Below are 11,613 nucleotides of genomic sequence, written 5' to 3'. Positions count from 1 at the left end.
GAGGCTACTAGAGTGTTCGGGTTTCGCTTGAAGAAAAGGTGGCAACCCTAAACCGAGGCCCGGCCTTGGGGCAGCAGGGAGTAGTGGGGCGGCAGGGAGTAGTGGGGCGGCAGGGAGTAGAGGGGCGGCAGGGAGTAGAGGGGCGGCAGGGGGTGTAACATTCCTATCTCCCGATGCCTGGTACATGCAGTTCCAGGCACCGGGCGGGTAGTTGTTTTCTACATGTAGCCCGGCTTTGGGCAAGCAGAGCTAAATGTTATTGTGCGATGAGCTGCCGCGGCGATCCCTACACTGACACATTCCCCGGCTCGGTGTCGGGAATCAGCAGGTTGTGTGACGGCGGAGCGTTGCCGGGAGGCGCCGCACGGTGCGCGGTGACTGTCCTCTCGGGGAGGCCGTCTGCTCCGTCCACACGTTGCATTACGTTCCAAATTAGTTTATCCGGCTGAACAGAAGTGACATCAGATTCCCGGTCACATGACCGGGTCACCTCCCCAGGCAGCCGATATGACAGAGTGCAGCTGCTCCCTATAGAAGGTTATCGATCCCGCCACCTGAGACCAGACACATTATGTGATATACTCCGGATGATGAATTGCGATGAGCGGATCACTTCTATCTACAAACCGCATTCACATTGTCCGATTTCCGGGGGACCGATCACTTCATGAATCACAAATACCCAAATTGTTACTGTGCCGTGCATCTGTGTCCTGCAAAATCCGACACCCCCCCCCGCCTTCCTCCGCACGACAGCTGAATTTCCAGATAGGGAATCCAATTCCAGGATAACCCTGATTACTGGTTACAACTCGATAAGTTCGTAGTTTTGATCGATCACCGGGTGACTGTCCCCTCCTCTCTCTGCCAGCGTCCATCACCAAGATGGCCGACCGGTGTTCTGTCGAATTCTCCAACCCGTCGAGACCCCCAACTCCCATCAGGGAGCCTGCGCAGCCACCCAAGAGAAGTACCAAGCTGGACCGTCTGCGGTTGTGCGCCTGCGCGGGTCACCCCGATGCCACAAGCACCGACGGCAGTTGGAGAACCCGATGACGATTTCTAAGCCGACGCACCTACTGGAAGTGGAGAAGTCAACGAGGATTGCAAAAACTGCGACGGCTGCCGCGCGCGCCCCAGCGCCGTCTCGTCTAAACCTGCAACGGATATGACGTCACGAGTTGGAGATCTCGACGAGTTGGAGATCTCGACGGAACACCGGCAGGCGTCAATTAGCTAGTCGCGCATGCGCAGTGACGTCACGCGCGGGGTGTCACCGGGTCTCCGCTCCGGGGGACACCCGGCCTCGGGACGCCCCTGTTACTGATGCACAATAAATCCTGAGCCCAGGTGAAGCGGGATCCGTGTGTGACCCTCGAAACGCGTCGACTCTTGATAGAACCTTTCATTGTGATAAATACAAATTGAGATCTGGACTGATCCCTACGGCGTGCGGCGCTCTCATCCTTCCACTGCACACGAGACATTGTGATCACTAAGTGCTGCGGGAGACCAGCGGAGATCTGTCACCCCGGCGTTCTGCCTCCGCTCTAATATCAGACTCCGCCCCTCGGGTGAGCCCGCGACGCGTTTCGGGGGTATTATCTGAAAAGAAATGAAAATCCAGATATAGAATGTTTTGCACTAGAAGAGGAAACAATTTGTACAGACGGGGGAGGGGGTGACCTTCCAGGAGCTGTGTACAGATGGGGGAGGGTATATAGATATAGAGAAGGGAAATTAGAGGGTTTGCTGTCCTCAGATGGGAGCAATTATTTACAGTGACGCAGCCGCTCAGTGGGGAGCGATCCCGGGAAATATCATCCGAGAAGCAGAAAATAGAATCTTCTGAGTCCATTAGCCGACAGACTCCTGTAAGATCGTCGCCTGTGAGCACGTGACAAATCATCTCCATGATTGTCAGTTGGTATCTCTCGGGGGCCGCGGGTGCCCGTGCCATGCGCTCCGGGAATGGCAGCTCAATGGACTAAGGCAATGCCCCTCCCCCTGCAGCACGGCGCAACAGACGCCTAAGCTGCGGAGACATTTGGTTCGGATATTTCGTGATTTGGGAATTCAGAGCCGGTGATGTGTCGAAAGTGCGAACTTATCGAGTTGTGGGACCGCATTACTTCCGGTTTCCTCAGAACTACGAGGTTTTTACACAAAACATGTTGTGCACGAGCGCCATCCACGGCATTGCCCTATAGACATAGACCACAGCAATAAAGTAATAAAATGATGTAGGATGACAGTAAGCCAGCACGTTCTTTATCTCCGGTGCCCCACTCAATATGGCCGCCGCTTGAGTGGGGCACCTGAGATAAAGAACGCGCTGGCTTACTGTCATCCTACATCATTTTATTACTTTATTGCTGTGGTCTATGTCTATAGGGCAATGCCGTGGATGGCGCTCGTGCACAACATGTTTTGTGTAAAAACCTCGTAGTTCTGAGGAAACCGGAAGTAATGCGGTCCCACAACTCGATAAGTTCGTAGTTTTGATCGATCACCGGAATTCAATTCATTTCGGGTTTCGGATATAATTCCATTCAGGGCCATCTAATTCGGGTCCGGGAGCCGTATACATACAGTACTAAAGCTGAGGCTCCCAAGATTCAATGGAGCTGTCTTAACTCCATGTCGCGCGTCGCGGTCGCAAGTCGCTTCAACCGGACCCTTTTTTCGGCGGATTTTGCTTTTTTTCTATGGAGCCCGGCGGAGAAGGTCGCGCTACCGTCGCTGGATCGTCGCCCCGAAAGTCGCGCTATCCCGGCCGCTGCAAAGGTATGTCGCTACATGTGAACGGGGTCTTATACTAAAGCCGAGGCTCCCAGACCCCAATGGCATTTGGGATCCGAATTTCCGAATACCATTTGGGAGCTCCAGAAAGCAATCCGGGTCTGGGGAGCCATATACTTTTTGGGGAATGCAACACATGGTGGCGTTGTGCCGTAGACAAGTGCGGTTGGTTCCGAATCAAAAGTCAGATGAATTTTCGGACATACGGACACATCCGAATTTCTGATCCTGTCTGACTTTAGTACAAAAACGAAACTGAATGGGACATCATGTGACTTTTCTGGCCAATCAGATGTGTTTTCGGTTTAACGCATCTGAATGGGTTTGGACACGAATTTTCGTCATGGCAACATGGGAGCCACATACAGCGTATACATATAATACTATAGCCGGGGCTCCCAGACCCCCATTGCTTTCTGGAGCTCCCAAATGGTATTCGGAAATTCGGATCCCAAATGCCATTGGGGTCTGGGAGCCTCGGCTTTAGTATAAGACCCCGTTCACATGTAGCGACATACCTTTGCAGCGGCCGGGATAGCGCGACTTTCGGGGCGACGATCCAGCGACGGTAGCGCGACCTTCTCCGCCGGGCTCCATAGAAAAAAAGCAAAATCCGCCGAAAAAAGGGTCCGGTTGAAGCGACTTGCGACCGCGACGCGCGACATGGAGTTAAGACAGCTCCATTGAATAGCATTGGCCGGCGACTTCTCGCGATATCGCGCGGCAAAAATGCACGATATCGCGGCGGAAATCGCGCTACATGTGAACGGGGCCTTATATGTATACACTGTGAGGGGAATTTATCAAAACTGGAGCAGATTTGCACTGCAGCCAATCAGCTTCTCTCTTTCATTTTCAAATCTTACCTGAGGAAACTGAAGAGAGATGCTGATTGGTTGCCATGGGCAACTGCTCCAGATTCTGTTTGCTCTTGTTTTGATAAATCCCCCCCCCCAATATATGGCTCCCATGTTGCCATGACGAAAATTTGTGTCCAGACCCATTCAGATGCATTACACCGAAAAACACATCTGATTGGCCAGAAAAGTCACATGATGTCCCATTCAGTTTCGTTTTTGTACTAAATTCAGACAGGATCCAAAATTCGGAAACAGAAATTCGGATTCGGACGCATTGGGATTCAGAAATTTGGACGTGTCAGAATTTTGGAAAACTCCTCTGACTTTTGATTCGGAACATGTCTATGGCACAACGCTACCATGTGTTGCATCCCCCCCCCCCAAAAAAAGGGTCAGGTGCAGTTTTTGCCGCATGCGTTGACGGCCCATTCAACACTGAGCTGCCATAACGCAGTGCTTATATAGAACAAGAAGGGGGCGCCACTGCTGGGGGTGAGAGTCCAATATGGTTTTTATTTACAGTATAAAGATCAATAGAACAAAACAGCCAACGCGTTTCAGGGATCCACAGTGTCGCCCCTCCCCCTTCCTCGGGGCGTATGAGTTACTTTGTAACTTATTTCAGATGGTAAATGACAACAGTCGGCAGTCGTAGTGGATGAGTGAAACGCGTGTCACCGCGCAACATAACACATATGAACGTGCATTGGTTACCGCACATGAAGTGTGAATCCGGAACAGGGACATGAAATGGGACGGAGCAATGTTCTGCAGATCTCCGGAGAGGTCAGTGATGAGATAATCTGCAGGATGTGTCAATATGGATCTCTCAGGAGGGAGATGGGAAGGAGCGATGCTCTGCAGATCTCTGGAGAGGTCAGTGATGAGATAATCTGCAGAATGTGCCAATATGGATCTGTCAGGAGGGAGATGGAGTGATGCTCTGCAGATCTCTGGAGAGGTCAGTGATGGGATAGTCTGCAGGATGTGTCAATATGGATCTGTCAGGATGGAGATGGGAAGGAGCGATGTTCTGCAGATCTCGGGAGAGGTCAGTGATGGAATAGTCTGCAGGATGTGGCAATATGGATCTGTCAGGGTGGAGCGGTGTTCTGCAGATCTCGGGAGAGGTCAGTGATGAGATAATCTGCAGGATGTGCCAATATGGATCTGTCAGGAGCGATGCTCTGCAGATCTCAGGAGAGGTCAGTGATGGAATAGTCTGCAGGATGTGTCAATATGGATCTGTCAGGAGCGATGCTCTGCAGATCTCGGGAGAGGTCAGTGATGGAATAGTCTGCAGGATGGGGATGAAGAAGTGGGATCGGGATGACGCAGCCAGTGATGGGGATGAAGAAGTGGGATCAGGATGACGCAGCCGGTGATGGGGATGATGAAGTGGGATCGGGATGACGCAGCCGGTGATGGGGATGAAGAAGTGGGATCAGGATGACGCAGCCGGTGATGGGGATGAAGAAGTGGGATCGGGATGACGCAGCATGTGATGGGGATGATGAAGTAGGATCGGGATGACGCAGCCAGTGATGGGGATGAAGAAGTGGGATCAGAATGACGCAGCCGGTGATGGGGATGAAGAAGTGGGATCGGGATGACGCAGCCAGTGATGGGGATGAAGAAGTGGGATCGGGATGACGCAGCCAGTGATGGGGATGAAGAAGTGGGATCAGGATGACGCAGCCGGTGATGGGGATGAAGAAGTGGGATCAGGATGACGCAGCCAGTGATGGGGATGAAGAAGTGGGATCAGGATGACGCAGCGTGTGATGGGGATGAAGAAGTGGGATCAGAATGAAGCAGCCGGTGATGGGGATGATGAAGTAGGATCAGGATGACACAGCATGTGATGCGGATGATGAAGTAGGATCAGGATGACGCAGCATGTGATGGGGATGAAGAAGTGGGATCAGGATGACGCAGCCAGTGATGGGGATGAAGAAGTGGGATCAGGATGACGCAGCATGTGATGGGGATGAAGAAGTGGGATCAGAATGAAGCAGCCGGTGATGGGGATGATGAAGTAGGATCAGGATGACGCAGCATGTGATGGGGAGTGATGCAGCGTGATCAGATTCAAGACGACGCGGAGGGACGGGTCTGCAGTGCCGGTGATCGGCTTCCTGTCAGTAATCCCGTAGACCGGAAGTGATGCTGAGCCGGCCGGTGGTGAGCACGGATCGGGATGCCGGTGGCGGGCGGTGATCGGAGGGGGGGAGGGGCCGGTGAGTGATGATCGGATACAACGTAACAATTCTCTGCCATGTGATCAGCGATGTCTGGGGGGGGATGGCGGTCGGGGGTTCTCTGTACACATCACATAAGATCTTTCCACGATGGATCGCTCCGAATATTCACGTTTATGCCCCGAGCGGACACCGGGGGGCTTATCCCGGGGTTGTTTTCCCGATGCAAAAATCCACAGCCATCCGACCAACCGGCCCGGATCATGTGACCTGAGCGTGGGGGTAACCATAGCTACAGCGCAGCGAACCCCCAACATTGCGGGATCCCGGTGATCGATCAAAACTACGAACTTATCGAGTTGTGGGACCGCATTACTTCCGGTTTCCTCACAACTACGAGGTTTTTACACAAAACATGTTGTGCACGAGCGCCATCCACGGCATTGCCCTATAGACATAGACCACAGCAATAAAGTAATAAAATGATGTAGGATGACACTAAGCCAGCGCGTTCTTTATCTCAGGTGCCACACTCAAGCGGCGGCCATATTGAGTGGGGCACCGGAGATAAAGAACGTGCTGGCTTACTGTCATCCTACATCATTTTATTACTTTATTGCTGCGGTCTATGTGTATAGGGCAATGCCGTGGATGGCGCTCGTGCACAACATGTTTTGTGTGCAAACATCGTAGTTCTGAGGAAACCGGAAGTCATGCGGTCCCACAACTCGATAAGTTCGCACTTTCGACACATCACCGGCCTCGGCACTGATCACGTGACTCAGCCATTCATTACAACATTGGGGTGTGTTATCCTGCACTGTATATGCGTCGGGTTGCGCTTCGGTACATCATGCGTTGCACTCTACAGTGCATTTGGTTGCCATTCACAATGATGCATCAACACATGCATTCCTGCCACACAACGCACAAGTGTGAATGGGCCCCTTTAGGGTCACACATACAGATGGAGGTCGGGGCTTCTCTGGCGTGTGCACACACAGCGGAGGATCGGGGTGACAACCATTAGCGCATATCAAATCTGCAATGTCAGCTGTATATTTGTAACGTGACAGGTTCTCTTTAAAGCAGGGTTGGCGTAGTGGTGTTAATCCGCGGTGAATCGTGTGTCTGCAGGCGCAGAGGTGCGCCCCTCCCTCAGATCGCATTCCGCCCCTTTGAATGGCAGATATGAATTATAGATGGAGGCCGTCACACACCATTGTTCGGCGCGGTGTCAGACTGGAGGGAGCCGATGATCCTCCGCGCGGCTCTGATTCCAGGAAATCTCCATCTGCGTTCCATCGCCGAGCCGCCCGGAAGATCCAGCAGCGCTCCAGATGGAGGCCCATCGCCAGGGGGTGTAGTTTGGTTTGGGGCTGCCCTAGGCAAGACAAAACTCAAGCACCTCCCCTTCCACTAAATTGGCCCCGCCCCTTCCTGTTTAAGACTTTTTTTTTGCGTAACCTGTCAGTCGCTGGATATAACGCACACACTGTATCCAGCGACTGACATGTTCCGCTAATAGCGTAGCGGGAAAGCTGGGGTCTGTGGTGGGCCCTGCGGGGTCTATGGTGGGCCCTGCGGGGTCTGCCGCAGAGCCCACCTGAGACCCCGCAGAGCCCACCATAGACTTCACAGAGCCCACAACAGATCTGCCATTGTACAGCTCCCTTGTGGGCCCTGTAGAGATGCCGGGAGCCAGAATGTGATGTCACTCCGTCCAGGCACCTCTACAGGACATGCGAGGGAGCTGTAAGCGATGCATGTATGGATGGAGGTCCCTTGCAGCCATAGCCCCGTCCCACCTCAAACTGACACTCGGCACCGGGCAGCATATTTTAAATGGCTGCTCGGTGCAAGGACTGACAGTGCTGCGCTAGAGGGAGGCAGAGGAGCCTTTCACCTAGAAAAGTGGAAGGCACACGGGGACCCGCTGAACACGAGGTCCCGACCCACAGAGCACGAGGGCCCGACCCACAGAGCACGAGGGCCCGACCCACAGAGCACGAGGGCCCGACCCACAGAGCACGAGGGCCCGACCCACAGAGCACGAGGGCCCGACCCACAGAGCACGAGGGCCCGACCCACAGAGCACGAGGGCCCGACCCACAGAGCACGAGGGCCCGACCCACAGAGCACGAGGGCCCGACCCACAGAGCACGAGGGCCCGACCCACAGAGCACGAGGGCCCGACCCACAGAGCACGAGGGCCCGACCCACAGAGCACGAGGGCCCGACCCACAGAGCACGAGGGCCCGACCCACAGAGCACGAGGGCCCGACCCACAGAGCACGAGGGCCCGACCCACAGAGCACGAGGGCCCGACCCACAGAGCACGAGGGCCCGACCCACAGAGCACGAGGGCCCGACCCACAGAGCACGAGGGCCCGACCCACAGAGCACGAGGGCCCGACCCACAGAGCACGAGGGCCCGACCCACAGAGCACGAGGGCCCGACCCACAGAGCACGAGGGCCCGACCCACAGAGCACGAGGGCCCGACCCACAGAGCACGAGGGCCCGACCCACAGAGCACGAGGGCCCGACCCACAGAGCACGAGGGCCCGACCCACAGAGCACGAGGGCCCGACCCACAGAGCACGAGGGCCCGACCCACAGAGCACGAGGGCCCGACCCACAGAGCACGAGGGCCCGACCCACAGAGCACGAGGGCCCGACCCACAGAGCACGAGGGCCCGACCCACAGAGCACGAGGGCCCGACCCACAGAGCACGAGGGCCCGACCCACAGAGCACGAGGGCCCGACCCACAGAGCACGAGGGCCCGACCCACAGAGCACGAGGGCCCGACCCACAGAGCACGAGGGCCCGACCCACAGAGCACGAGGGCCCGACCCACAGAGCACGAGGGCCCGACCCACAGAGCACGAGGGCCCGACCCACAGAGCACGAGGGCCCGACCCACAGAGCACGAGGGCCCGACCCACAGAGCACGAGGGCCCGACCCACAGAGCACGAGGGCCCGACCCACAGAGCACGAGGGCCCGACCCACAGAGCACGAGGGCCCGACCCACAGAGCACGAGGGCCCGACCCACAGAGCACGAGGGCCCGACCCACAGAGCACGAGGGCCCGACCCACAGAGCACGAGGGCCCGACCCACAGAGCACGAGGGCCCGACCCACAGAGCACGAGGGCCCGACCCACAGAGCACGAGGGCCCGACCCACAGAGCACGAGGGCCCGACCCACAGAGCACGAGGGCCCGACCCACAGAGCACGAGGGCCCGACCCACAGAGCACGAGGGCCCGACCCACAGAGCACGAGGGCCCGACCCACAGAGCACGAGGGCCCGACCCACAGAGCACGAGGGCCCGACCCACAGAGCACGAGGGCCCGACCCACAGAGCACGAGGGCCCGACCCACAGAGCACGAGGGCCCGACCCACAGAGCACGAGGTCCCGACCCACCAGTTAAGATCCAAGGGTTTAGAGAATATAAGTCATCTCATTGGTTGGCGTGAGCGGCACGGACACTGAGGAGATGAGAGATTGTATCGGAATAAAAGTCGCCCTCCATGGCTCTGATACGGAGGAGCTCTGGCGCCATGCTAAAAAAATAGGATACATAATTCTGTGTTTAGAAGTCAGAATTCTGAGATTAAAAATAATAATTCTGACTTTCAAACACAGAATTAAGTTTCATATTTTTTTATTAGCATGGCGCCAGGGCTCCTCCGCACTCTGTGATTGGCCCGATAGGCAGTAAAGTTCCTTCTATCACGACGGTTGGGGCCGCTCACAAGTCTCTGTTACCCTTTCAGCTGCTTTTTATACCCCCCAACAGATACAATGAATGTAACAATTCTCACTTCCTATGATCTCAGGTTCTCCAGGGGTGCTGGATTCCCCGCTCCGATCCTCCGGCGCTGACTGGCGGAAAGGACGGCGGAGGGGGCGGGCACAGCTGGCTCTGCCTCTAGATATATATTTTACCGCAGAAAAAATGGGCGGGATCACGTTAAAATGTGTGACCACGTCACCGGTCACACATTCTAACGCAGTCACAGACTTTGATAGAACACCGGCTGCCATAATGCGAACCGCTGTGAATGGACCCTCAACGATTTTCCTTCACTTTGTATAACACATAAAAAGAAACAAAAGGAAAAACACAAGAAACAAATCATTCGGCATTGTGACAAGCGTTGATTGGTGGGGAAGGGATCCAGCAATCGGAGGCAGATGTACTGTGTGATAATAAAGACACAATGAGGGGAATTCCTCAAAACCGGAGCAGCTGCGCATGGCTACCAATCAGCTTCTCTCTTCAGTTTGTTCAGTTAGGCTCTGTTCACACCTAGGCGTATCGAATATGCGCTTTTGTCGCGCGTTTCGTAACGCGCGTTTTTACCGCGATTCGCGGTAAACAAACGCGCGTTTCCGAGGGCTGCTTGGCTGTATCCCAATGGAAACGTGCGACAAAAACGCCCCAAAGAAGCTCATGTACCTTTTCAGGCGTAGGCTTTAGTGCTGGTTCACACCTAGACGTATTTAATATGCGCGGTTCGCGGTAAAAAAACGCGCGACAAACGCGCGTTTCCGTGGGCTACATGGCTGTATCCCAATGGAAACGCGAGACCAAAACGCCCCAAAGAAGTACATGTACTTCTTTGGGGCGTTTTGGTCTCGCGTTTCCATTGGGATACAGCCATGTAGCCCACGGAAACGCGCGTTTGTCGCGCGTTTTTTTACCGCGAACCGCGCATATTAAATACGTCTAGGTGTGAACCAGCACTAAAGCCTACGCCTGAAAAGGTACATGAGCTTCTTTGCGGCGTTTTTGTCGCGCGTTTCCATTCGGATACAGCCAAGTAGCCCTCGGAAACGCGTGTTTGTCGCGCGTGTTTTTTTTTACCGCGAATCGCGGTAAAAACGCATGTTCGATACGCCTAGGTGTGAACAGAGCCTTAGGATTTCAAAATGAAAGGTGGATTCTGATTGGTTGCCATGGGCAACCGCTCCAGATTTTGTCTGCTCCAGTTTTGATCAATTCCCCCCCCCATTGTATCAATAGGTGTGAAATGGAAGGAGAACGTTATGATTTGAGAACGCAGAAATATAAAAGGAACTTCTTCATGGTAACAATTTTACTCCTTTTGCAGCCTCCAGGGCCCCCTCCATCCCCCGCTGCGGAGTGTCCAGCCCGTTCAGGGGACATTTGAGCACGAAAAGCAACGGTGAGCGCGATGCATGAGTGACGTGTAACCTTCTCAGGCCAGGTTCAGACCGGAGCCATACCGATCGCTTGCTAGTGCACACATCGGTCGCCGCGCGGCCTCATTGCTTTCAATGGGGTGACATCCGCGTGGCAATCGCTGCAAAAAGTACCTTTTTTTTTAGATCACTTTTTTATGGTTTTATACTCCGTGCGTAATTTTACTTTCTAATGTGATCCTTTATAATATCAATCTGCTGCATGTATGTTATAGTGTCGTATGATCTCGTGACCTTTTGTCCCTGATAGGGGGTGGGGGGGGGTCTGAACCCCTGAAATGCATTGGGCTTCTTCTGTTCTCTCCAAATTTGGATTTCTCTGTATACATGACAGGTGCTCTTTAATATAGTGGTTGCTGGTTGTATTCATTTTGTATTGATTTGCTTCTTCTCCCCTCCAGCCTTCTGCACCGGCCACAGCAGCCGGCTAAGTGACCAGTACCAGATCCAAGACCACATGCTTGTCCACTACAATAAGATCCTCACTGCGAAAGGTACGGACCCTAGATGG

At 54.5% G+C, this 11,613-nt stretch overlaps 1 protein-coding gene across 1 annotated transcript in view; it reads left to right on the top strand.

The window, feature by feature from the left end:
• The first annotated feature begins 203 nt into the window (after positions 1-203).
• Positions 204-11,613, top strand: part of SPATA7 (spermatogenesis associated 7) — a 34,553-nt gene continuing 23,143 nt past the window's right edge. The window contains exons 1-5 of the mRNA XM_018563350.1: positions 204-207; positions 5,784-5,796; positions 5,854-5,902; positions 10,991-11,065; positions 11,504-11,596. Of these exons, the coding sequence (XP_018418852.1) occupies positions 5,863-5,902; positions 10,991-11,065; positions 11,504-11,596 (208 nt within the window). The 5' untranslated portion in view covers positions 204-207; positions 5,784-5,796; positions 5,854-5,862. The remainder of the gene's footprint in view (positions 208-5,783; positions 5,797-5,853; positions 5,903-10,990; positions 11,066-11,503; positions 11,597-11,613) is intronic.

The sequence above is a fragment of the Nanorana parkeri genome, unplaced genomic scaffold, assembly GCF_000935625.1.
Source record: "Nanorana parkeri isolate BGI_ZX_2015 unplaced genomic scaffold, ASM93562v1 scaffold658, whole genome shotgun sequence".
Lineage (NCBI taxonomy): Eukaryota > Metazoa > Chordata > Amphibia > Anura > Dicroglossidae > Nanorana > Nanorana parkeri.
The sequence above is the reverse complement of the archived record's forward strand: the minus strand, read 5'-3'. Positions and strand labels throughout refer to the sequence as shown.